Consider the following 26834-nt stretch of genomic DNA (forward strand, 5'->3'; position numbering starts at 1 on the left):
CAAACCATGAGAGTTCCAGCGCTCTGGGGGACTGCTTGAGCCTAGGGGTTCGAGACCAGCCTGGCCAGACAGCAAGCTCAGTCTCAGCAGAAAAAAGGTCCTAACAAAAGTCGCCTGCTCGTTCTTTCCTTTCTGCTGGACAGTCTTCAGCGGCTGCACTGTAGTAGCCTCTTTCCTTAGGAATCTAATAATGTTAATTTATAACAGTTCATATAAAAGACTATGCACAAATATCTTGACACCATTAGGATAGTACAGGCAAGCATAGAAACTGTATTGGGAATGAAACAGTTTTTTGACAAAACAGGCAGGCATACCTAGTGTGAAAACAGACCGTGCTCCACACGCCTTACACAAGACAGGCAAACTATGACTGTCGTGACGACGTTTCCCATAAGCAACTTGCTATTGCAATCAAACAGACATCAATGAAGCATTCTAGAGAATTTTACCATCAATAAATACTTCACTGGTGACAGCTATATTGTTAAAGATAAAATACAAGGCTTTGGGGAACAATTTCAGGAACACATTTCAATCCTAAAATAGCATAGTCCCCAGGCATCGACGGCTACAGAATTTCACAACGTGCCAGCTCCATAGTCGTTGGAGGCCATGACAAACATATAGGGGTCTTGGTTTACTTTAGATGCCTCATTAGGAGAAAGCAAAGACTGGCCCCTCTTGGTGATTAGAAAATGGTTGCTGATAATCTAGTGAGAACCTTATTTACAAACTCAGTTACTTATCACACTTATTCAACAAGTATATATTAGAAACTTGAAGACATTCATCTCTCGTAAATGTCCCACAGAAAATCTGGACAGCAAATTCATCCAATTTTCTTTTTCATGATGCTTGGAGTCACTCCCAGCGCTATATATATATATATATATATATATATATATATATATATATATATATATACACACACACACACACACACACACACACACACACACACACACACACATATGTGTGTGTGTGTGTGTGTGTTCCATTGGGCTACACCCCAGCCCCATGAGGTTCTTAGTAATTTCTGTTCAGCACTAAATTAAATACATTTAAAAAGCTTTTAGAAGAAGGGTTGCATGGCTCTCACAAACGTGAATATCAGTGATTAACAAAAGACATGTCTCCTTTCTGCTAGGTGTTGATGTGTGGCTCTTTGTTCTTCATTTTGTTAGGGACTCACAGGCAAGATGGCATAAAGAATTTATTTCAGCAAGTTTTCCATTAAATTCTCCCTTTGAGGCAACTGCTGATGCTGAGATAGTTGTAGATAATTAAAGATTCAGATGCAGTTTTAAGAAATCATACCAAGAGGTTCCATGTTCATTTTACCCAGTTTCCCCAATTTAATATTGACTTAGGTCAAGCTATGGATGCTTCATCACCATAAGAATCTGTCATTATCCACTTCCAGCCACGTTCAAATTATGTTCGCCTGTCTCATTCTGTGCTCCTTCCAGAAAAATCACAGCATTCAAAATGTTACGTGAATGGAATTAAATAAAGTGAACACTCTACATGGCTTGTTTAATCACTTAGCATAATTTTCTGCAGATTCCTCAAGCTTCTGCTTGTATTAATAATTAGCTCCTTTATGTTACTGAGTAGTATTCCATGGTATAGATAATCTGCCATTTGTCTTACCAGCCATAGATTAATGGACATCTAGTTGATTGAGAGAGAGAGAGAGAGAGAGAGAGAGAGAGAGAGAGAGAGAGAGAGAGAGAGATTTGAGGTCTTTCTATGTAGCCCTGGCTGTCCTGAAACTTGCTATGTAGACCAAACTGGCCTTGATCTCACCAAGATCTGCCTGTCTCTACCTCCCGAGTGCTGGTATTAAAGATGTGTACCGCCATGCCCAGCTGATTCCAGTTTTCTAATGTTGGATAATTCATGTGGAAGTGTTTTTGTTATTTTTTTTTTGTGTGTGTATGTGTGTGTGTGTGTGTGTATTATGCAGCAGTGTGCATGAGGAGGCCAGAGACCAACCTTGTGAAGCCAGTTCTCTCTTTTTACTGTTTTAGGTGGGTTTCAGGAATTGAATTCTGGTCAGCGGAGTTGCCTGGTAAGAGCCTCGCTGAACCATCCTCCTGGCCCTCTATTACATAAGTCTTTGTTTTCATTTCCGTGGGATCAATGTCCAGTTTCTGGTTGGTAACTGCTTTAGGAAGCAGTCAAGTGGCTTTCCAGCCCCTGCTCTGTCTGATGGTCCCAGCACAGCATATGTCACCATCTGTCTCCTTTACACCCTTCTTGACATTTGTATATATTCTCAATGCTAGCCCTTGGCCAGATGTGTAGCCTGCAGACATTAGCATATTCTCTCAACACTAGGATTTTGCTAGATGTGTGGTCTGTAGACATTCTTCCACCATCATCTGTCTCTTCATTCTCTTAACAGAGTCCTTTGTATAACTAAACTTTTGCATTTTAATAGGTCTAACTCATCAAAATTTCCTGTGATGGAGTGCACTACTGTTATCAAGTGCAAAAGCACTCTGCCAAGCCCTTGTTCCTGAAGTTTTCTAGTTCTTTCTATTGCATGGTAGTTTCACATTCATGTGCTTACACACATGAGCTCCGCTGACATAGTTTTTATGTAAGTTAGCCCAGGGCTCACTATGGGCGTCCACATGCCCTATCACAATTGTTAAAGGCTGTCCTCACATGTTAAACCTCTGTAACTTTGTAAAAAAAATAATTTGGCCAGACAGTCATGGCACAAGCCTTTAATCCCAGCACTCGGGAGGCAGAGGCAGGTGAATCTTTGTGAGTTCGAGTCCAGCCTGGTCTACAAGGGCTAGTTCCAAGACAGTCTCCAAAGCTACAGAGAAACCCTGTCTAAAACAAACAAACAAACAAACAAAAATTCAATGCATCACATTTCTAGATTCTCTGTTCTGTCCCATGGATCTTTGTGTCCATGATGCTATTAAAAGCAAACTGTCTTGAATAGTATTGATATACAATAGATCTTCCCATTGGTTCGACAGATTTCTCCTACTTGTCCTCTTTTTAAAAGAATTTTAAACACTATTTCAAAGACTACACACCTTGGAACATGTAACTGTCTGTGTGCGTGTATGGTGCTTGGGATTGAACAGGGCTTTGAGCATGCTAGGCAAATGCTATGCCGCTGAGTTATACTCCTATTCTGCAGTACAACTTTTATAGTAAGCTTACATATGTTTACTAAAATTTTGCTGGGGCTTTCATAGAAATGAACCCAACCCAGAGCCCAGTTAAGAAGAATTGATCTCAACTCTGTTTTGTGTCTTTTAATCCGTGAACATCTTACTCGTTTAAGTCTTTGATTACTTTTGTTAGCACTAAAAATATTTTTTTATCATATAGCTTCCACACACAATTTGTTAACTTTATACCCCAAATATTTAACTTTCTTTGGAGGGACTGTCTACGCTTTTAATTTTGTCTGTTTTTTAATACGTGGAAATTGGATTGAATTTTGTGTGCTGGTCACGGATCCTAAGACCTTCCTGTGTCCTTCAGGCTTGTTGATTTTATTTTTTCAAAAATTTTATTTATTTATTCTGTATACAATGTTCTGCCTGCACACCAAAGGAGGACATCAGATTTCTTTATAGAAGGTTGTGAACCACCATGTGGTCACTGGGAATTGAACTCAGGACCTCTGAAAGAGCAGCCAGTACTCTTAACCTCTGAGCCATCTTCCAACCCTGGCTTATTGACTTTTAAAAAGTGGATTATTTGCAATTTTCTGTGTAGATAATCATGTCATTGAAAATAAGAATGTGTTTTTTCTTTCTTTCCACTTTGTATGCATTCAATTTTTCTCGCCTTATTGCTATTTCTAAAACTTCTAATTCAGCCCTACACATTTCAATTCAGTGTAAATTTTGTTTCGAGCCCATGAGCTTTCAATATTGTTCTTGCTGTCTGGTATATTCAGATGTCATTTCTCGTAGTTTTGATTTATGGTGTTTCTAAGCGGAACCTGCTCTTCAGAGCTTTGAAGCACCATCCATAAAAGGAACCTGATCATACAGGCTAACAAACAAATATCAGTAATTCAGCCTGGGAAGCAGTGATACTTCAGGGATTGTTATTTGAGATTGATTTATGGAATACCTTTAACACATGCTTGCTCTTCCAGCACCCTTCCCCATCTTATTCTAAATTGGGAGTAGCAATACTTTTAAACTTGAAATATAAAATATCTTTAGCAAAGCTACCCTATGACTACATATTAAAAATAATGATTGTTGGGAACTCTTATGAGCTGGATTGAGTCAAATAAAAAAATTGTGCAGTTTATTAGGTTTCTAGTAAGGAGTACTTCAAAATATTTTGGCAACAGAAACTCTGTTTGTGTCTTATTTTGTTAAACAAAATTGCTTTGTTTTAATAATGTGTATATTTTCTACATTAGTGATGTAATTTTAAGTTATATAACGTACCTGATCCACTAAAGAGAGTTTCTAGCCTTTATGGAAAGATAGAAAGCATGAATACTGTTAGATCCTTTCAGGCCTTGGTGGTGCATGCTTCGGTTCAATCAGGCCTCAGGTAAACACACAATTTCAGTCTAGCATCTTCTAAATGCCAGTAATGTAATTTGATTTGTTGTAAAAAAAAATCTTGTAAATGATTTGTTGAAAAACTTCAAAGTGTGCTCCCTACCTCTGCACTCCTGACACCTGCAGCAATGACAAGCGACCTCCAAGCAAGGTCGTCATTCTCCTTTATTATCACGATCCCAGCTGGATGACTACCTGAGCGCGTCAGTAACTCCTTCATTTTAAAACGGGAAAACGTGGAGGTAGCATCCCATCCTTTATGTGCAGTGAATTCAGGAATCTGCGCTGGGGATACCAATTGGACCTCTCTGAGCCTCAGCCTCCCTGTCTGAAAGGAACACTAAGGACACACATCCTCCTGGGTGAGGCAACTTCTGTTGAGGGTCTGGCCCAGGATTGGGCAGTGAGTAGACCCCCAGGAGGGGTCCTTCTCTTGCACATGGCCTTTGCTTTCTTGATTGACTCTCTCCCCTGTCTTCACTACATCACGTGGAAGGAGGCGCTTCTTATTTTGGATGTCACATATCATGAAGGGTAGAGGGGCACTTTCTACCGGAAATAGTAACAGTGGAGAGCTGGGAAACACTATGCCAAGGTTACCCCATTCTCGCTAATGGTCTGCTCATCCAGAACAGGGTGCGTGCAAAGCTGCACCTTCTTCCTCCACCTGCTACACTACAAGGGGGGGGGAGGGAAGGCTCGCCAAGTGACCAATATGTTCTAGAAAATGCATTGGCAATTCTGTGACATCTAGTGAGTGACCTTCAGACAGAAAACCTTCCACCTTGCCCTGAACCCACAGCAACTCAATGTGGTGCGCATTCAGCTCTTTGAATGCAATGAGCTTCCATTCAAAGCATCGCTTTCGGATAGTAAGTAACACGATGTTCTCATGATATAAGGCAATCACGTGGTACATACGATCATTGCTTTTTTTTTTTGAAAGAAAGGAACAGCAACCACTACTTCCCTTTGGACAGCCATGATTTCCAAATGGGTGTGTCTGGATTGAGTGCAGGATAAACAAAATCTTTCTATGTGAAGTGCCCGTACGAACGGTGGACCCACAAAGGACCACTCCAGTGAATCTGAAGTCTAGCCCAAGGTTCCCTGTTCACCCTTTCCCATTCTGCTGCAGGATGACAGGGCAGCTAGGCCTTCAACAAAGAGACAGCAGTCAGTGACTGTCTGGCTTCTTCACTTCAAAGGTCTTCACTTTAATGCAAAGCCCAGGACTTTTGTGTTACCGTCAGGCCTTCCTGGGAGCTGCTTTGAAGTACTCCTCCCTTGGGATGTCGGCTACACCCCCATACCACTTCTGAAGCCAGATGTGTTCTACCCACATCTTCATGAAGAACCATTCATACTGGCGGGGCCACTTTCTCATCCCTGGATGCCTGCAGAAGCAGAGGGAGAAGAACGTAGCGAAACAGTGCATCTCAGCCAGTCCCAGGGATCTCCCACCTCTAGGCCTGATTTGGACTCAACACCCCCCGAAATGTAGACACTGATGGGTTGGGGAGCAGGGTCTGGGGGAGCCTTAGCAAGGCAGGAAGCTATGGTCTCTATTCAGAGTGGCTAAGAGCTCTGCTCTGGAGCCAGGCTCTGGGGTGTGAATCCCAGTTCCATAGCGGATGAGTTCAGATGCTGGTGCTGCGTCTATGGCTATCTCCTCACCTGTCGTGTGGGTGAAGGTGATGATGCTCATCACAGGGCTGTATGGGGAGTAAGAAGGACGTGCACAGCTCCCTAGCATTTGGTCCTAGTGCTTAGTGATTGCTGATGACTGCCAGTGGGAAGCATCAAGAAAGACCTTGTGTGTTTCTGTATGAAAAGTAACAGAATGGTGAGCCCATGAATGTATCTCCTCCTGGAGAGATTTCCAGTCCTGCAGGAAGCTGAGAGCCAGGCAGCGTGGACAGGGAGCTCTGTCCTCCCATTGCTATACTGACAGCTACCTTCCAAATGCATGGGAATATCTTTGGAGGCAGGGGCTATAGTTGGTCTGTTTTTTTTTTCCTTCCAATTTTATAAAAATATTTTTTTTCACATCTAAAGATGTTATAAACATAATTCAAGAACCAATAACAAACGAGAAGGACACCTGCAACAAAACAAATGTCACCATGGTCTTGATAGAGATGTCCGAGCATGTCTGTGGCACTGGTAGGGCTAGGAAGGCTCAGTTGTTTTCATGGCAAGGCACACGTGGTGGTTGGTTTTATCGCTAGTTTGAAAAAAGCCAGGGTCATCTGGGAAGAGGAAACTTATATGGAGAAAAATGCCTCCATCAGATTGGCCTATGGGCAATTTCTTAATTAATGATTGATGCAGCAAAACCCAGCCCTTTGTGGGTGGTGCCATCCCTATGCAGGATGGTCCTGGGGAGTATAAAAGCCAACTGAGCAAGCCAGGAAGAGCAGGCCAGTAAACACCATTCCTTCACCATCTCTGACATCCACTTATTCTTGTCTATATTGGGACAAACAGGTTTTTTTTTTGCTGTATTTTTTTTTTTTTTATGATAAAGTCCCACTTTGTAGCTTAGGCTAGCCTTTAATTCACTCACTATGCAGTGTGGACTGGCTTAAATTTCTGAATCTTTCTGATTGCACCACCATACTTGGCTTCAGGGAGACCAGTTTTAAAGCACCTTCATACCTTGAAAACATGGCCTGCTTGGCGAATTCTAACTCTCCTGGTGGCACTGTGATCATCCGGCCAGTGAGCGTTAACCGGGCACATCGGGGGTCTTCTGGGTCGACGATGTTTTTTCTGCAGATGAAGAACATTGTTCATGCTTTCAGACAAGGATGACACAAGAGCCTGAAGTACCAAGGATTTTTATCAAACATTTAAAATGGTCACATTGCTGATTGTACCACCGCAGATTTTTATATTGTCCGTAAGCACTGTAGCATATGTTTTCATAGGCAACGTGTGCTTTGTGCATATGTTAGACGCAACCAGAGTAGTTACAGGACAGCTGAAGTACGACAGTCGTGGGGCCACATGCCATGGGAATGGTGGGTTGTCATTGTTACTGTGGTAGCTTGGTCTTTGTGCTAAGGACTTGGTCACTAGCTTTGCGATACTGAGAAAAGATGATGGCATCGGGATGTGGAAGGAAGGGTATCTGACGTTGACTGGTGATGGTGACATCAGGATGTGGAGGGGAGGGGATCTGACGTTGCCTGGTGATGGTGACATCAGGATGTGGAAGGAAGGGTATCTGACGTTGCCTGGTGATGGTGACATCGGGATGGGGAGGGGAGGGGATCTGATGTTGTGTGGTGATGGTGACATCAGGATGGGGAGTGGAGGGGATCTGATGTTGCCTGGTGATGGTGACATCAGGATGTGGAGGGGAGGGTATCTGACGTTGCATGGTGATGGTGACATTAGGATGTGGAAGGGAGGGAATCTGATGTTGCATGGTGATGGTGACATCAGGATGTGGAGGGGAGGGTATCTGATGTTGCCTGGTGATGGTGACATCGGGATGTGGAGGGAGGGGATCTGATGTTGCATGGTGATGGTGACATCAGGATGTGGAGGGGAGGGTATCTGATGTTGCATGGTGATGTCCCCATTCACTTGTTATCCGACAGCCCAAGGTGTGTCTCAGGAAACCCACAATCAGAAAATTCCTGATTGTATCTGAGGCTGGGGCTCAGCTCCATCCTCACCGCTTGAGACAACGTACTTGAACTGCTGTCTGTCCATCTATCTACCTATTCTGACCATGTTTGGGGACTTTCCTCCATTTTTCTGTCTCTGCAGCTGACTCAATCAACATCGTGCACCCCCAGGCCAGCTCACCTGGGAGACCTGCAGTTTTGTGTCTCCAGCAACACTTTGATGGGTTCCTTTTTTTTTTTTAAAAAAAATTAATTATGTATACAATGTTCTGTCTGCATGTATCCCTGCAGGCCAGGAAACAGTGCCAGATCTTATTCCAGATGGTTAAGTCACCATGTGGTTGCTGGGAATTGAACTCAGGACCTCTGAAAGAACAATCAGTGCTTCTAACTTCTGAACCATCATCCCCCTTGATGACTGTCTTTTATATTTTTATTTATGTGTGCAAATGTTTTTCTGCATGGTATCTATGCAGTAGGTGCAACCTCGTACCCAAGAAAACCAGAGGAGGGCATTGGATCACTTAGAACTGGAGTTGTAGATGTTTACAAGCCACTGTGTGGGCTTTGGGAACCAAACCTGGGTCCTCTGGAGGAGCAGACAGTGCTCTTAACCACTGAGTCATCTCTCTGGCTCTCTTTAACAGGTTTCTCAATATCTTACCTACTGACTGCAGTGATCCTGTATCTTCCTGTGAGGCTGCTTTAACCCTTTGCTGGCCATTCCATATTCCACATATATTTCCTCATGGATATAGATAAATGTACTCACTGTGTAACACGACATTATCCTCTCCTTAGAGTATTTATTGTTGGAGGGTTGTCACCTTTGGACAGCATCCTGACACACTGAAAGCTGACTAAACTAAGAAATCATGGGGCCAAAGAGAGCAAACCCAGTTTTACTTATGTATAAAACAGAGCCACAAACCAAGAAACCAAGGCTTGTCAAAACTGAAAGCGTGTTCTGAGAGGAAAGCCATTGAGCTGCTCCCAGGTTCAGCCCTTGGAAGCTGATGTGTCTCAGGCTGGTACTGAATTTTGTCAGCTCATTGGAATGTTCTGGATAGGAGGAAAGACTGGTCACTCCCGTATTTCTCAAACCTTGGAAGGTTCCTGAAAAGTGTTCCTCCGGGCATATTCATTTCCAGACACTGTGTCTGTGTGGCTGCCTTGTCAGCAAATTTTTAAGGCTAAGTTAGGAAAGATTCGTCCCATGCGTCTCTCTCTATCTCTCCACGTCTCCCCCCTTCCCTTTGTCTGTTTTGTAACCATTTTGATTTATTTTAATAATATGCATCATGCAACCTTGTCAGATCTTACAGTTTCAAAATCTTTGCCCATTTCGTTCCTTCTTTCTTCTCTTCGTCATTTTCCTTTATAGGGAGACAAGAGCAATGACGCGCCCTCCCCCCATATTGCCTCAATGCTATTCTCTTTATATCTTTTGGAGTTACCTTTAATTTAGTGTTTTACATCTAGACATCTTTTATTTTATTGTTTATAGGCACCGGCAAGTAATATCTTGCTTTCTGTGTGCTTAGCACAGTGTGCATATATCAAATCACAGCCCTGCAACTTGATGCTTTAGCACTCGATTTATGTTAAAGATTTGTCTTGACCATGGGTAGCTCTACTTCATTTATTTTGGTCTTGCCTGTAACAGTCTATGATAAAAACATTTCTGAAATTTATTTACTTATTTATTCTGCTTTAGTTGCCCCACCTCAATTTAATCTGGTTGTAAATGATTCCACGATAGTCAATGCTGCATATGATTCCCTTGGCATAGATCTGAGGGTTGCCGTTGGGTTGGCTTGATCTCTTTGGCTTTGCAAAGCGCTTTTGCAATTTCTATTCCAGGCAAGAAGGACCTTGTGGCTATTTGTTCTCTCTGACACCTCCTGATATTAACAGAATGAAGTTTTTTCCAACTGAAAGTTTCAGTAGTGTTTTAGTAGTTGCGTCTCCTTGATTGCACATAGTTAAACATATAACATGTTTATATATTATAAATATCATAATATATAATAATATATAATATTAATATTATATATAATTTATTATATTATAAATAAATAATATATTATATATATTATAATTTATTGCTCTTGCCTTTTCTTTTCCTGCATATTTTCCTGTTGGGTTAAGTGGTTTGTCTTTCTGTTACTGGTCTATAACCTATACATGTGTTCACACATTTTAGTTGCAACCCAGATATCTATATATTGAATATGTAATAACCTAATGAGAGTTATCAGATAAAAGAGGTGCCTGGGCCATACTCACAGGAAGAAAAGCATTTGTTGTTTATTAGAAATTCAAATACATATGGTCAGTTTTTCATCCCTGAGAAAAATAACTTAATGGAAGAGGGTCCACTTTGGTCCCTGACTTCAGCAGTATCAGTCTGGCATCAGCAGACCTAGTGCTGTGGATCCAAAGGAAGCTACACACTCTCACGGGGGAGCTTGAGAAGGGAGGGACTGCTCACTTCATGATGGACAGCAAGCAGAAAGGGACAGGAGGAAGGGACAATAATAAGGTATATTTTTCCAGGGCATGTGATTACTTCCTCTGTGCTGCCTATTCTTGGTAGTCCACCTGATTATATCTGGTATCAACTAAAATTCAAGTGTCTGGGCACACCTGTGAGGGATTCTTTCTTCTTAGTTAAATAATTTGAAATGGGAAGACCCAATTTTAATACTGATGTTTTGAGGTGGGAAGATATATAGTTTTAATCTGGGCCATACCTTTTATTGGTCGCCTGTACAAAGGACTTGGAAGAAGAAAGCTTGCTTTCTTTGCCTGCTTGCTCTTACTGGCAAGTCTATTTCTTCCCTGGGATTCTGGTGTATACGGAAGACCAGCTGAGACATCCAGCCTTGGGAACTAAACTACTGGATTCTTGGACATTTACTTGGTAGACAGCCATTGTTAGACTAGTAGGACCACAGCCTGTAAGTTACTCTAATACTCCCACCTACCTACCTACCTACCTACCTTCCTACCTACCTACTTACCTCTATTTATCTATCTATCTATCTATCTATCTATCTATCTATCTATCTATCTATCCATCTATCTAGAACTCTGGCTAATATATCCTTTAGCCTATATGATATGGGTTTCTCCCCTGTATGCTGTGATATGTTTTATTACCAGTGGTTAATAATGAAGCTACTTTGGCCTATGCTAGGGCAGAATATAGGTAGGCAGGAAAACTACACTGAATGCAAAGTCAGATAGATACCAGCAATCACTAAGGAAGCAAGAGGTGAGGTAACAAACCACGACCCTTGTGGTAAAATGTAAAATAATAGAAATGGGTTATATATTTAATATGTAAGAGTTAGTTAATAAGCCTGAGCTAATAGGTCAAAGAGTATATAATTAATCTTAAGCCTCAAAGTGGTTGTTTCATAAGCAGTTCTGGAAACAGGTAGGCAGAAAAGAAAACAGTCCAGGGGGGACCAGTGGAACGGAGAATACTTCTAGGTACATCTATATGCTTCACCTTCTGGAGTTTTCATCAGGTACCAAATTATGTTGTCAGCTGGGGACCGAGTTTTCACACATGAGTCCATGGGGAGTATTTTATTTCTAAACCATGCATTCTGCCTGGGCCACAAAGATTCACAGTAAACTTTTGATAGCAATATACATTTAGTCCATCCCCACTATTCCCCCAAGTCTGAATGGTTCTAGCAGGGCTTAAAAGTTCAAACCCAATGTTTCTTCTAAGACTCAAGACAAACAGAGTGGAAAGCCTCTATACATTTAAATGGCCAGTTACATACTTACAATGCACAATGACACAAAGTAAACATTCCTGCTTCAAGAAGGAAGAGTCAGGGGGCTGGAGAGATGGCTCAGAGGTTAAGAGCATTGCCTGCTCTTCCAAAGGTCTTGAGTTCAATTCCCAGCAACCACATGGTGACTCACAACCATCTGTAATGAGGTCTGGTGCCCTCTTCTGGCAGAAAGAATATTGTATACATAATAAATAAATAAATAAATATAAAAAAAAAAAGAAGGAAGAGTCAGGGAACAGAAAGGAGAGGGTGTAAGGAAGGCAAGACCAAAACATAGCAGGGTAAGCATTAAACGTGTGACGTCAGCTCCACTCGGCTGCTTTACCCTTCACAGCCCTCTAGGCTGCTCTCTTACGCTGGTTCCGCTGGTTCCGTTTGCTGCCTGCCGTTTTCCATAGAAGTTAGTTGTTCCACCCTTGGGGTTCCAACATCCAGTGTCTATTGCTCTTAGGGTCATCCGCAAGGCTTCGCTCATGGGCCTTTCTGGGGTTGCCGGAAGAGATTCCAGCCCCACCACACATTTTCTGGCCTTTTACACTTTCCTTGGAAACCTGGGTGTAAGCTTCCCTGACTCCATTATTTTACATTTTGCATGCATGCAAACATCAGGATGCCCGCGGACAATGCCAAGTTCTACTGTTAGATTAGCAGTAGGCGGTTCTTGGACCCCATCTTGGTGGTCTCTGAGTGCCTATGTAGCTGCAGACTGAAAGGAATTCTGGGAAACCAGCTTTCTGGGAGGCCCTCTGTGATCAGAAAGCCCCAGAGCCCTCTTTGCCAAGTCAAGTCTTCTGAACAAGTTTATTCTTTCACATCTTTAGACCCCAAATGGGTGGAGTTTGCCCAATTCTCCAGATGCCCTCAGACTATCTTTTACTGTTGTTCTGGTGTAAAGTAAGAAGTTTCTTTTTTTCTTGGCGTTAATCTGTTCTGTAATGCTGCCTTCCTTACACCCAAACTTGAAAACCACTTCTTTGGTTGTCTAAACAGCAAATTTTTCATTTATTTATGATCTTTCTTTTTGTTCTCAAATCTCATTATAAAAATAATTATAAAAAAAAAATCCAGAGAAACCCACTACACAGCCAAACGCCGAAAAACCTCCCCCAAAGTGTCAGGGAATAGGCACAACAGAGACCAGAACTTGGTCACAGGGTAACACACAGTCTCCAGTCAATTCTCAATACTTGCTCCCACCTGAAGTCAAAAGTACACAGTTTTGCTGATGCATCCCAGTCAGCCAGATCACCCACTCGATTCTGCCCACGGTGTTCTCTGGCGCTTCCAGACTTCTAGACTTCTACATTCATCTAGCAAATCAGCTCCAAGAGCTTCTAAACCACTGATCAGACTTTACCACAGGTTTTCACTGAGCAAAACCAATTTAAAGGAGGGTGGATTTGCTTTGCCTCCGGCTTCAGAGGTTGTAACCCACTGTTGCTACCTCTATTGCTGTGGATCCAAAGAGAAGCTGGGGATCAAGGCGGGGAGCTTCTGATGGAGCAAGCAAGCTCACCATAAGATGGACAAGAGGCAGAGAGGACCAGGAGGAGAAGGCAGGGACAAGGTCAATCTTTCCAGGCCTTGCCCCAGTGACCAACTTGCTCCAGCCAGGCACATCTCCTGAATTTTCCATCTCATTCTAAAGTAGTGAAACTTTCTAGGGACCCAGCCTTTACCAGTGTAGAGGATACTTTCCACCCAGACCATAATATATTTGTAAAACATAGACTTGCACTTTAAACACATAGAGTGCTGGAGATTGATGTATCCACAGACTTGTACCCCAGTCTAACTGTGAATGCTGGGATTAAAGGCATCTGCCATTACACCTGGCTCATAACTAAATCTTTTTTTTTAAAAAAAATCTATCCTTTGGGCTGCAGTGGTGGCACATGCCTTTAACCCAAGCACCTTGAGTGTAGAGGCAAGCTGATCTCTGAGAGTTTAAAGCTAGCCTGTACTAGGAAGGTTCAGACTATACGAAGCTCACAGGGAGACCCTGTCGGGGGAAAAAAAAACCAAAAAAAAAATTCTTTGAGGGTGGGACTACTAAATTAAGCAAATAAAGACACACACTTAGGTTTATGACATCATAACAATATAATTTCTGTAGTCTTTATAGTTTCCAGTGATGTGGTTAGCTATATGAATAGACTTCCTCTTTTTGCTCATAGCTCTGCAAATCTAGACGGGTAGCTAGGAATTGTGAGTGCAGCTTGCTAACCATGTATTTTGGACATCTGTTTCTGTGTGAACTATTTCAGAACATAGTTTCTATTCTCTGGGCAGCCTAGCTGGTATTGTTTATATTCACTCTGTAGGATGATCGGGCAGACGGCCCCCAAGAAACCACATCTCAGGTTGGCCGTCCTCTGGCCCCATGCTCGTGCACACACACATGTGTGCATCCACATCCCATGAAGAGACCCACGTATCACACTGCACACAAGTACATTCTGATTGGGTTCAGCTATTTAAATGTGCTATGTGGCTTGCCAACACATCAGCAGGACTTTCACACCACATGGTTAACCTTTCAGCCATCGGAAAGTCTCACTACCTCCAATAAAGCCAAGACTGAGTCCTGTATAATATTTAACAAGCACTGGATTGCATCTTAGCACCCTTATTATCTTTGACAGGAGGTTGACCTCCTGCTCATACTCAAGCAGAGGGGGTGCACAGGTGTCCAGAGATGGGGTGAAAGATGCCTGTGCCAGTGCCCGTTTCAAGTTCTGCTGCCACCCTTACGGGGAGAGTAAGAAACTATGACAAAAATCAGGAAACAGAAAACTCAACCAAAATGACGTCAGTGCTAGCCTGGGTGCAGCCATTTTCTTTCAAACCACCGCAGGTGTTTTACCTGCATGTATGTCTATGGATCAGTTATGTGCCTGGCACCACAGAGAGCAGAAGAGGGCATTGGATCTCCTAGAACTAGACTTCCAGATGGTTGTGAGCCACCATGGAGGTACTGAGAATGGAACCCATGTTCTTTATAAGAGCAGCCAGTCAGTGCTCCCAACTGCTGAGCCATCTCTCTGGCCTTGAAACCTATTGTCTACATCCCTTGCATCACCGAGGGCACAGCTGTGCTTATGGCAGATGCAGATTGTTGCTGCATTGAAGGAGATTAAATGAACAGGGTAGTGTATGAGACATGATGTGGTCAGGAATCGAGGAACACGAAAAGTTGAAAGTGTTTCGGAAAATTCAGGTTTAAATGTAGACTGGCTGTGTTTGCTACGGATCTTCTTCCTGGAAATTCAGAAGCATACGGGAAAATATGTCTTATACCTTTATTATCTTTAATATACCAAACGTGGTGCCCTGGGTTTTAGCATCAGGAGAATGACAGAAGAGATGCTGACGTCTGCCATGCCGTAGCGAAAGCTGGGCTCCGTTTTAGTCAGACCGTATCTTGTGGGATATGGAAATTAGTTCAAATCTCCGAACCTAGTTAGTTAGTTGTTTAGCTTTAAAGACAGATATAATTACTTAGAATGGATATATTTTATACATCAGAGGTTGATTAATCCTCACAATGTCCATTTGATGTAGCAATACACCAAGAACAGCGACGGTGCTGTTAGGAGAGGACTAACTTAGCCGGCTTGGGCTGTCCAAACCCAGCATAATCTAAGAAAGGTCCATCTTCAGGAGGTCTGACCCTTGAACAGGTCCTGCATGACAACTTCTGAGTCCTTTGAGTGTTCTGACTGAGGACCTTGGCCACGCACAACATTTGGTCCCTTGGGAAGTTGAAGTCTAAGGAGCCAAGATCAGATACAGCTACTAATGGTGTGCACAGGACCAGGTTACACCCAAAACCCGGTTACCAGGGTCCAGAGAGGCTTGATTGACAACACTTTGCACAGATTTCCATGCATCATTGCTTGAGAAATTGAATTTGCCCCATGCAGATGCCCCATGCTTGGTGGCTGGCTTATGTCTGATATCTTGTGGCCTTCACGGCACACACCTTGCGCCTTTGCTTATCTCTTCCTGTGTCTTTTCAGTGAAGTCACCCGTGAGCTTCTGAGTTCTGTGAGTGCTTGTAAGAAGTCACTGAGTCTGGGGGAGCCTTGGGGATCCTGACACACCTGACCAAGCAGACACTGACAATTCGTCGTAACACTGATGACAGATGTCATAAAGCAGCTGTCTGGAGGCGTGACTCAGCACCACTGCTTCCCACTCATTATGTTATGGGAAAGTCTTGAGAAAGATGCCTCTGCCAAGCCATATACATGTTTTGCATAGACTTAAGGAACTTGTCTTTACCTGCCTGGAAGCTTTTCTTTATCATACACCCTGTTGAGTCCTGACAAGAGAGGGTAATAGCTGGCCATGCCCACGTATTCAGACAAATTGCTGTATGGAAGAACACCATGTTCTGTCCAAAAGTATTACGGTCTGTGGTGTTTTCAACACTGCAAAAGTCTAGCTGCTGAGTCATGGATTTTTCTTGTGGGCTGAGACAAAGGAATCCCTGGATGCAATCACAAGAAAAGTAGAATCTGCTCGGCTCTAAAACAAACAAACCCTGAGTCACGCAGGAGACAATAAATACAATCAGCAAAGAAGAAACAACGTGGCGTGCATTACAAAATACAAACGGCGAAGAAGAAACGGTGTTGGGTACAAGAAATTAGAAGTTGTCCCGGTGAGAACACCATCAGCTTTATTTGTTCACGATTAAAGTCAATTTCTTCAACAAAAATCTCTCTTGAATGAAGCAATGGAATTAATAAATCATTATATTTAAAGGAGGAACCTTCTTTTCTTCTCTATTGGCGGTGGTTATACAGAATAGAAAAGAAATTATGTGTTTTGTGTATGTAGAGAACTTTACCTTTGTACAATAGGAAGTCCAGTTTATCTTGGTATCACCCTCCCCCCTGTCTTAGGCTGGCTAGTGAGGCCTCAGGGGTGTTCGCATTCACACCTCTGGAGTGCGTGGATATGCTACCTTAGACAACAAGCGAGAACTGAGGTCAGTAATCACCTGTCTTTGAATAATGAGGTTTTCCTGGGCTGTGGCTAGGTCCAAGATAATCACAAGGGTTCTGTTGTTCTTTCTTTTTAATACTGAATTACTGACATAGAGTCTCACTGCCTAACCTAAGCCGGCTTTGAACTTTCAATCCTCCTTCCTCAGTTTCCTGAGTACTTGGATTAAAAGAATAGGCCACCATTCATGGTTATAATTTCAAAGTAGGAGAAGAAGACAAAATGAAGTGTTGAAGGGCTAGGACGTGAGACAGATTCAGTTGGCATTCCTGCCTTCTAGTATGGCAGAGGGCACAAGTCGTAGAGGCTAGAAAAGCTAAGAGAGTGGCCATTCCCCTAGAGCCTTCAGAGAGGAACAGAGCCCGGACAACACCTAGACTTTAGTTCAAAGAGATCTGATGCTGGTTTCTGACTACACTATGATATAAGAAACCTGGGGTGCTCAATGCAATGCCCATCAAAATCCCAGCAAAATTCTTCACAGACCTCGAAAGAACAGTACTCAACTCCATATGGAAAAGTAAAAAACCCAGGATAGTCAAAACAATCCTGTACAATAAAAGAACTTCTGAAGACATCACAATCCCTGACTTTAAACTCTACTACAGAGCTACAATACTGAAAAAAGCCTGGTATTGGCATAAAAACAGACAGGAGGACCAATGGAACCAAATTGAAGACCCAGATATTAATCCACACACCTACGAACACCTGATGTTTGACAAAGAAGCAAAAAAATTATCAAATGGAAAAAAGAAAGCATATTTAACAAATAGTGGTAACATAACTGGATATCAACAAATAGAAGAATAAAAATAGATCCATATCTATCACCATGCACAAAACTCAAGTCCAAATGGATCAAAGATCTCAACATAAAGCCAGCCACATTGAATCTAAAATGGCTGAAAGATACTTAAGGAAATGTTCAACAACCTTAGTCATCAGAGAAATGCAAATCTGAGATTCCATCTTACACCTGTAAGAATGGCCAAGGTCAAAAACACTGATGACAACTTATGCTGGAGAGGTTGTGGGGAAAAGGGAACACTTCTGCTTTGCTGGTGGGAATGCAAGCTGGTACAACCCCTTTGGATGTCAGTGTGGCAATTTCTCTGAAAATTAGGAAACAACCTTCTTCAAGACCCAGCAATACCACTTTTGGGTATATATCCAAAGGATGCTCAATTGTACCACAAGGACATGTGCTCAACTATGTTCATAGTAGTTTTGTTTGTCATAGCCAGAACCTGGAAACAACCTAAATGCCCCTCGGTCGAAGAATGGATAAGGAAAATGTGCTACATTTACACAATGGAGTACTGAACAGCAGAAAAAATAACGACATCTTAAATTTGCAGGCAAATGAATGGATCTAGAAACATCATATTGAGTGAGGTAACTCAGACCTAGAAAGACAATTATCACATGTACTCACTCATAAATGGTTTTTAAATATAAAGCAAAGAAAACCAGCCTACAAATTACAATCCCTGAGAACTTAGACAACAATGAAGACCTTAAGAGAGACATACATAGACCTAATCTACATGAGAAATAGAAAAAGACAATATCTCCTGGGTAAATTGGGAGCATGGGGACCTTGGGAGAGAGTGAAAGGGGAGGGGAGAGGCAGCGAGGGGCGCAGAGAAAAATGTAGAGCTCAATAAAATCAATAAAAAAAATAAATCTGGGGTGCTCAATCCACTGAGCTGCACTAGCTGCTGTAGCAGCCACAGTGCACTGACGCATTGTGTAGAGGACTTTGACTCGAAGCTGCACCATTGGTTGCTGGCCACTGCTGCTTCTAAAATGGCAGCACCTTCACTGCCAACCAGGAGGGAGGATCCTGTGTACCCTGCGGGCCCCAGTGGGTGCTGCCAGTCTGTGAGCAGCCGCATTTCTGAAGAGGGCAGAAGGAAGCATTCTCTCTTTCTCCGAAACACATCTCAAATATTTCTCTGCCCTCTGTTTCTCTCTTTTGCCAGATTCAGGAATCCTGCTGCATTCTCAAGCCTCAAACCTCAGGAAGAATGCAATTGTTCTAGTGAATACATATGCAGCCTTTCCCAACCCTTTGTGACCAGAAGGTTAGTTATTTAGAGGTCTATATGTTCGTGTTAAGGGGAAAAAAAGAAAAATTAAGGAAAAATGTTATAGGAAAAACTATGTCATGATCTTTGAGGGTTTGGAAAGTTATATCAGTACCTACAAATATAAAAAAACAAATTATATTAAAATAGTTATTCAATATCACTTGGATCCTCTTTTTTTTTTTTTTAATTTTTTTTTTTTTTTTGTACATTTTATTAAATTATAAAAGTTTCCATTTCCGCCCCCCCCTCCCAACACCCTCCCACTCCCCCTACTCCCCCTCCTCCTCCCTCTTCGTCCCCCAGGGCAGTCAGGGTTTCCTGCCCTGTGGGAAGTTCCAGTTCCTTCCCCCTCCCTCCAGGTCCAGGAAGGTGAGTGTCCAAACAAACTGGATCCCCAAAATCCATTATATGTAGAGGAAACAGGTCCCAATGTCATAGTCAATGGCTTTTCAAAAAGACTTCGGGTCAGCCACAGTCAGAGAATCCGGCCAAATTCGGAGAGTCTGGTTAGATCACGTCCTCGTTCAGTCCCGGTCCAACTGGCCTTGGTAAACTCTCATCAGATCCGTTCCCTTGTATCAGTGGGTGATAGCATCCCTCGCAGTACTGATTTCGTTTTTCATGTTCTTCCTCCATCTGCTCCTCATTTGGACCTCGGGGGGCTCAGTCCGGTGTTGCAATGTGGATCTCCGACTGTATCGCCGTCCTTCGTCAGATGAAGGATCCCCTCCACAGGATCAGAGCCCCTCGCTGTCCAGAAGTCTCCTTGCCTGCGGTCTTAGCTTGCTGCAGGCCGGCTATCAGAACACCGGGACTCCCGTCCCTTTGCACTCACCGCCTCCACCCCGGCCCCTCCACAGGATCAGAGCCCCTCGCTGTCCAGAAGTCTCCTTGCCTGCGGTCTTAGCTTGCTGCAGGCCGGCTATCTTTAATATCGGATATGCCAACGTCACTATCGTTTCCGCATAGAGATCACGTCTAGATGCCTGGCAACAGGCGCAAGCGGGATTCCAACCTGCGACCTTGGCACCAGGCACTCAGCGTTAGGCGCTCCTACCGCTCTGAGCCACGGCTCGAGCTGCTTTGGATCCTCTTTAAAATTATTTTTCTTTAGTAATTTCAGATATGAACACAATATATTTAGATCATAAATACTCTCACTTCCCTCCTACCTATAAGTCCTCCTGGGCCCCATCCCCCTCTTGTGACTGCCTCACTGAAAAAGGTACCGAGCCATGTGGCTAGCATAGACAAGAATAATGGGCTAATATCAGTTATAAGAGTTAATAAGAAGCCTGAGCTAATGGGCCAATCAGTTTATAGTTAATGTAGACCTCTGTGTGATTTCTTTGGGACTTAACGACTGCAGGAACCAGGCAGGACAGAAAACTCAGACAACACCCTCCCAACTTAATGTCCTTGTCTTTTTCAAATACCACCGAGTCCATTTAGTGCTCCCCATATGCACATCAGTGCAGTTAGTGCTCCCCATATGCACACAATGTTTGCAGTATGCACATCAGTGTAGTGCTCCCCATATGCACATCCGTGTAGTTAGTGCTCCCCATATGCACATCCGTGTAGTTAGTGTTCCCCATATGCACATCCGTGTAGTTAGTGCTCCCCATATGCACATCAGTGTAGAGTATCATCCATGGGAACATGAACAACCTACCACGGATCACAATACTGAAGAAAACTCGCTCCCTCCATTTGGCTACAAACTGCCAAAGCTCATCAGATGGGCTGGGACCTTGTGAACCCCCTCCCCTCCCCACGCTGGACTATGGGTCAGCTTAATCTTGTGCCAGCCTTACACCACCAGTCATAGCTGCCTTGAGTTTATGGTCAAAACAACTCTGCTTAGTGTCTTTAAAATACAGAAAAAGAGAATCCATTCTGTTGAATTTCCAAGGGTAAAGATTTCAAGAGACTGGACACCCTATCACTGGCAAAATAATAGTCACTGCACGGTGGTTTTCAACTGCAGAGAATTCTTTTTAGAAAAAAACAGTTGAAAATCTGTGGTCTGTCTTTGGTGTCCCAGAGGTTAGGGAGGGCTCTATTTGCATTTAATGTGTGGAGACCAGGGATTCACTATGGTCTACGATCATGGGATGATCCTACAATGAACTGTCCCACCAAAATGGCAATAACCCACTGAAGCAGGCGGTAAGGCTTTCTTTGATGTCTCTGGCCAGATGGAGAGTGAAGGATGGTGTAAACCAGAGAGGCTTTTTGGGTTTTGTTTTATTTTTGTTTGTTGATTATTTGGTTTGTTTTTAACCTCAACACTATTGACTTTTGGGGTTGTTAATTGGTTTTGTGTGTGCATCTGTAGGGGTGTGTGTATGTGTATATGTGTAGGGTTGTCCCATGGTTTGTAGAATATTTGACAGTTCCCATACAATCTACCAACTAAGGTGTAGGTAACATCCCCTACCTTCCATCCAAGCTATAAAAGCAAATTATTTCTAGGCATTACAAAATTTCCCTTAGGAAGGGTCTTCCAGATTTTCTTGCTGGAGAATCACTTGTGTAGCCATAGATGAAGACTCAGTTAAGGAAGAGGAGTGAATTGTATTGAGTGGCTTCATACTTTGATATAGAAGTGTGAGTGTCTTCTGCCCCTGAAGAGAATGGAGAGGAATGATTAGATTTGATCTAAAAATGGCAGTGGGGTGGGGAAGAAGGTGTGAAACTGGAGGCAGGAAAAGCGGCTTGCAGGGAAATCAAGTGACATTTCCCAGTAGTGCTTCGGGGAAACCTGGGGATTTTATTTATGAATGGAAAAGCAATGCAAGAGCCATTTGGTCTGCCTCAGCTATGGCGAGCTATATGAGCGTAGGCGCAGGGGAAGCAAAAACAGGACGGAGAGTGTGCCCTACTCCAGAAAGAATATGGGAGGAAGATGTCCAGAGCTTATATGGGCGAAAATAAAGATAGACCACAAGATCTTGAAGGACCCCAACTCGTTTTAACCACAGTTATACCGTTTTGCAAAGGTTCACAAATAACAAGCTCAGGGCCTCCGGAATGCTGAACAAATAACAAGCTCAGGGCCTCCGGAATGCTGAACAAATAACAAACTCAGGGCCTCCGGAATGCTGAGCAAAGATACCTGAGGTTAGAGCAAGGACAGCCTTATCTGGCTGCAGGATAGGGGATTTATGGACTGAGTAGGAACAAAGACTTCAAGGGATGAAGAGAGGATTGCGAGGCCTGAGTCACGTATAAAGCGGGACTCGTCACGAGTCAGGGGCTGTGCAATCAGACATCTGGTCGCCAGCCAGGAAAGGGGAACAGGATAAGAGGAACAGTAAACCGCTGAGTAGTCCCCTCATTGTCATTTAGGTTAAGAATTTACCACCCTGCATCTTGCTTCTGTAAACCTCGCTTTTTGCTCTCCTATAAAAACCCCTCACCCCCAAACTGCAAGCGCGCAAGTCCTCCGAGAGACTTTGTCACCCCAGGTACCTGCGTATCCAATAAACCTCTTGCTGTTTGCATCCGGCTGCGTGTTTTCGACTGATCTTTGGGCACGGGGTCTCTCCCGAAGGAAGACGCCCTCGGGAGTCTTTCAATCTAACCTGGGCAAAGAGAAAGGGGTGTTGGGTGGTATAGAGAGACAGACGATGCTGTGGATAAGGGATTGGCAGACTCTGAGTGTGAGCACCTTGCGAGGGTTACTCCTCCAAGCATGGTTCTATGTTAGTAGAACCTAGGAAAGTTGCTCAGAGGGAGGGTCTGGGTGTGTTGTATTTGCTAACATGTCTGGGATGTAGTCCTGGATGTAAGCCTGAGAACATGTGTAGGAGGGGATGTATAATGGGTATGCATGATACCGAAGGCAAATATGAGAGTTACAGAAGGAGCTATGAGGTCGCTGTGGTTTGCTTTTGTCTAGGAGATAGCCTAGGAACAGACATACTTTGTTTTTGCTGGCCTGGCCTCACAGACATCTGCAGAAAGCGCTTATGTCTTTCCTAAGACTGCCTTTAACCAGGCTGGCTGTTTTTAGTTAACGTGTAATACCCTTGTTGAACTACACTGTCCTTGACTCCCTAGCAAAGGGAGGCTGGGGATCACATCCACTCCCTCTGCTCCATTCTTTTAGGGGAACAGTTAAAGAATGTGCTTGTTTTATTTTAGTGTAGTTTAATTTAATTTTGTGGCATGCCCACACAATGCTTCATCCTACCTGGTTAGCGTCAGGTCCAGAAGAAATTCCATCTCACCAAATTCTAGTGGCTAGACAAAAGCCAGCATTCATCAGGAACTTGTGAGGCTGGTTCCCCTCCACCAAAGGAACCATTTCCCTCACCACTTCCAGAAGGGACAAATGGCTATGTATGATGCCTACTAGCCTACCAAAGTACATGCTGGCCTTCAGACACAGTGTCACACAACAGAGGCAGAGACACTTTCTTCAGTGGTGTAGCCACCAGTATGTTGCCCATGCTCCTGTAAATAATCATTCCCCGGCGCTCTTGGAAGTGGAAGGGGATCTAGCTGGGAAAGGGATCAGTGGTTAACACAAGTGGTAGGGGACATGAGAGGGTGTTGCAGAGGAGGCAAATATGATAAAAATACATTATGGACATGCATAATGCAACAATGAAATTCACTACCATGTATAATTTATATATTAATAAAAACTTCTTAAGATGAGATTCTTCTCTTTAAGAAGGTTGATTTACTAAATACCCGAGCTCCAGGAAGCTGACTAACATGGAAGCCTGTAATGATTCCCCCAGTTATCATTGGGAAGCTATGGAAGGAAGGCTGGCCTTTTGAGGTGCAGTTCTCCCCTGTAGGTGGTCATCTCTCAACAATCTGAGAAGGAGTCACTCCTAAGTCACTTGTATAGCCCACAGTCTATACTTGTCACTTGTATACCCCTCCCAGTCTCTGGCTTTTCCAGCTCTGAACATTTGTCCATATCTTCAGGCTCTTGCTGTGCTTTCCAGAGCTCGTTCGCAGTTCCTATCCATGAATTCCTTGTGTCTCTTAGAAAGAAATTGGAGTGGTTAGAAAGCTTGGCACACAGATACAAAGGATTTCTGTATTTGTCTGGGACTAGGAATGTCTCTCACTCCTTGTCAGGTCTTGAGATGCAACAGACACTGGTCAGCCACACACAACACTGGCTACACACAACAGGGCCAGACAGGAAAACCTGGAAGGAGAGCCGCTCCTGGGAGGAAGGGTAAAACCATTGCACTGTGAGCGGCAAGTCACTATCTGAATGAAGGTCTCCATGCTTCCCTTCGTAACTGCTCTCATTCGAGTATGATTGGAATATGGCAAGATTTACCTTTCCAACTATATATAATATGTATTAGAACCATACATACATTAGCATGCATACATACATACACATGTATCTACATACATACACACACATACATATCATGTGTGAAAGAAAATTCCCCCTAAAAACAGGGCCCTAAAGCAGGAGCATGGTTCTAGAAAGTCAGGCTCGTGGAATTCCCGATGAGCAGCTAACCCCCACCACTTACCCAGAAGTCTAGAAATTGCAAAACCCTCACAGCTTAATTTAGTGCCCACCCCACAGTTTTGAAGCCATGCCCTCCCCACTCTCTGCCCACATTTACAAAAACTGTGCTCAGGCTCTGGGCACCATGTTCCCCTGCGCCCTGCGATACTGTGCCAGGGGGCCACGAGGCTCCCCTCTCAGACAGCAAACGTCTGCCCTTGTCATTGGGGTCGACCTGAGTTTTCATTCTTTCATTCCCTCTGCCAGTTTCTCACAATGTGTGGGGAAGAGATAAGTGTGCTTGTGTGTGCCTTTTGGCTTGTGCATGTGTGTGCATGTGCATGTGGAGGCCCAGGGGTTGGTGTCAGCCGTCTCCTTGACCCGTCTCCAGTCAACCAAACTCAGAGCTCACCGATATGGCTAGTCCCACTAGCCAGTGGAGAGATGGCCTGTTTGCTCCTTCTGAAGCTGGAAATACAGGGAAGCTGCTATGACTACCGGCTGTGAGTTCTGGGAATCCTGGGAATCCAAACAGGTCCTCTTATGCACATGGCACGCACTCTCACGGCTGGGCCATTTCCTTAGTCCAATATTCCCACTCCTATATTTTAAACCATTTAGACTATAAGTAAGTACAATCGTGACACCCCCAAAATACCAAACGGAGGCACTGCATACATTAGCATGAATTATCGTGTGTCTGCCCCCATTGGCCAGCACATTTAAACTAGCACAGCCATCTTCCGTGGGCTCAATTAACAGCTCCTCCAGAGAGGTCCATATCCCAACCCCCAAAAGCACCGGCTGCATCTGATTCCACAGATGCAAGCGGGTTCCACTTCTGGAGAGAGAATGATGACCCTGTATGAGCCCACAGATAAAGGGTAATCAGCTGGATCTTCACAGCAGGGGTCAGAGTTTAAAGTGGGCAGAAGGATCAGGAATGACAGAGGCAAGGGCTGCAGTGGTGAAAGTTTGCGGCTCTGAGCCGAGTTCTGTGCGTGTTCTCTGTTCTGAGCAAAGCAGGGAAGTGAGTTTTCCCTTGGAACCACCAGAGGAAAGCGATCCCAAGGCCTCCTTGGTTTTAGCCTTGTAAGACTCACTGTAGACTTTGGTGATCTTGAGTAGAATCGATCTGGTGACCGGGGAGAGGCAGAAGGACACAGCTTCAGAGGCAGGACACAGCCCCAGGCCTCCTGAAGCTCGCAGCCCAGCAGGAAAGTCTGGCGAGCTTGCTACATAATTAATGGTGGTTTATTTTCTAGGTCCTGCTTGTGTTCTGGGGGCCAAGGACAGTTGAATACTGGGAAATTATTTTAAATTAGATGAGGTGAGGATAGGAAGGGCAGTAAAAAGGAAGTGTCCCCTGCAATTACAGAGATCACCACCTGTTCTACCACCTGTGGATGACAAGAGAAGTTGCCATCTGTGAAGGAGGAAGTTACTGAATGGGCCTTGCCCTTGGGCTTCTTGACTCCAGAGCTGTGAGAAATAAATATCTGTTGTTTACAAACTAATTCAGTTCATGGTAAATGCCTGTTGAAGAGCCTCCGGTCTATGGTGAATATCTGTTGTATGGGGTAAGCTGCTCTGTGTCTAGTCCTGTTACAGCAACCCAAGGGAGTCTCGTTGTCACTGAGACCAAGAAAAAGCAAAAGGGAGGGTGATGTTAGTCTACACATGTGGACCACCTGGGACTTAAAGGACATGGTAAAATATTTTATATTTGAGGCCAGCCTGGTCTACAAAAGTTAGCTCTAGGACAGGCTCCAAAGCAACACAGAGAAACCCTGACTTGAAAAGCCAAAAAGAGAGAGAGAGAGAGAGAGAGAGAGAGAGAGAGAGAGAGAGAGAGAGAGAGAGCAAGAGAGAGAGAGAGAGAGAGAGAGAGAGAGAGAGAAGAGTTTCATATTTTAAAAGGTTCATTTTTCTTATTTTAAATTATGTTTACACATGTATGTTCATGTGTGGGTGTGTACACGTGAATTCAAGTGCTCTTGGAGGCCAGAGGCATCTGATCCCTCAGTCACCTGATGTGGGTGCTGGGAACTGAACCCAGGTCCTCTAGAAGAGCAATTCCAGTATGTACTCTTGACCGCTGAGTCATCTCTCCTGCCTAAGAGTTTTAACTTTTATCCTGAATGAGAGAGCAATGAGCAATTTTAAGCAGGCTGGGAGAAGGATGAGACAGC

General features: G+C 43.7%; 1 protein-coding gene across 1 annotated transcript in view; it reads right to left on the reverse strand.

The window, feature by feature from the left end:
* Positions 1 to 250: 250 nt before the first annotated feature.
* Creg2 (cellular repressor of E1A stimulated genes 2) overlaps positions 251 to 26834 on the reverse strand; it is a 43136-nt gene continuing 16552 nt past the window's right edge. The window contains exons 3-4 of the mRNA XM_048430258.3: positions 7233 to 7346; positions 251 to 5968 (exon numbers count right to left, since the gene is read on the reverse strand). Of these exons, the coding sequence (XP_048286215.1) occupies positions 5821 to 5968; positions 7233 to 7346 (262 nt within the window). The 3' untranslated portion in view covers positions 251 to 5820. The remainder of the gene's footprint in view (positions 5969 to 7232; positions 7347 to 26834) is intronic.

The sequence above is a fragment of the Myodes glareolus genome, chromosome 18 (assembly GCF_982192425.1).
Source record: "Myodes glareolus chromosome 18, mMyoGla1.1, whole genome shotgun sequence".
In the NCBI taxonomy this organism is placed as follows: Eukaryota; Metazoa; Chordata; class Mammalia; order Rodentia; family Cricetidae; genus Myodes; species Myodes glareolus.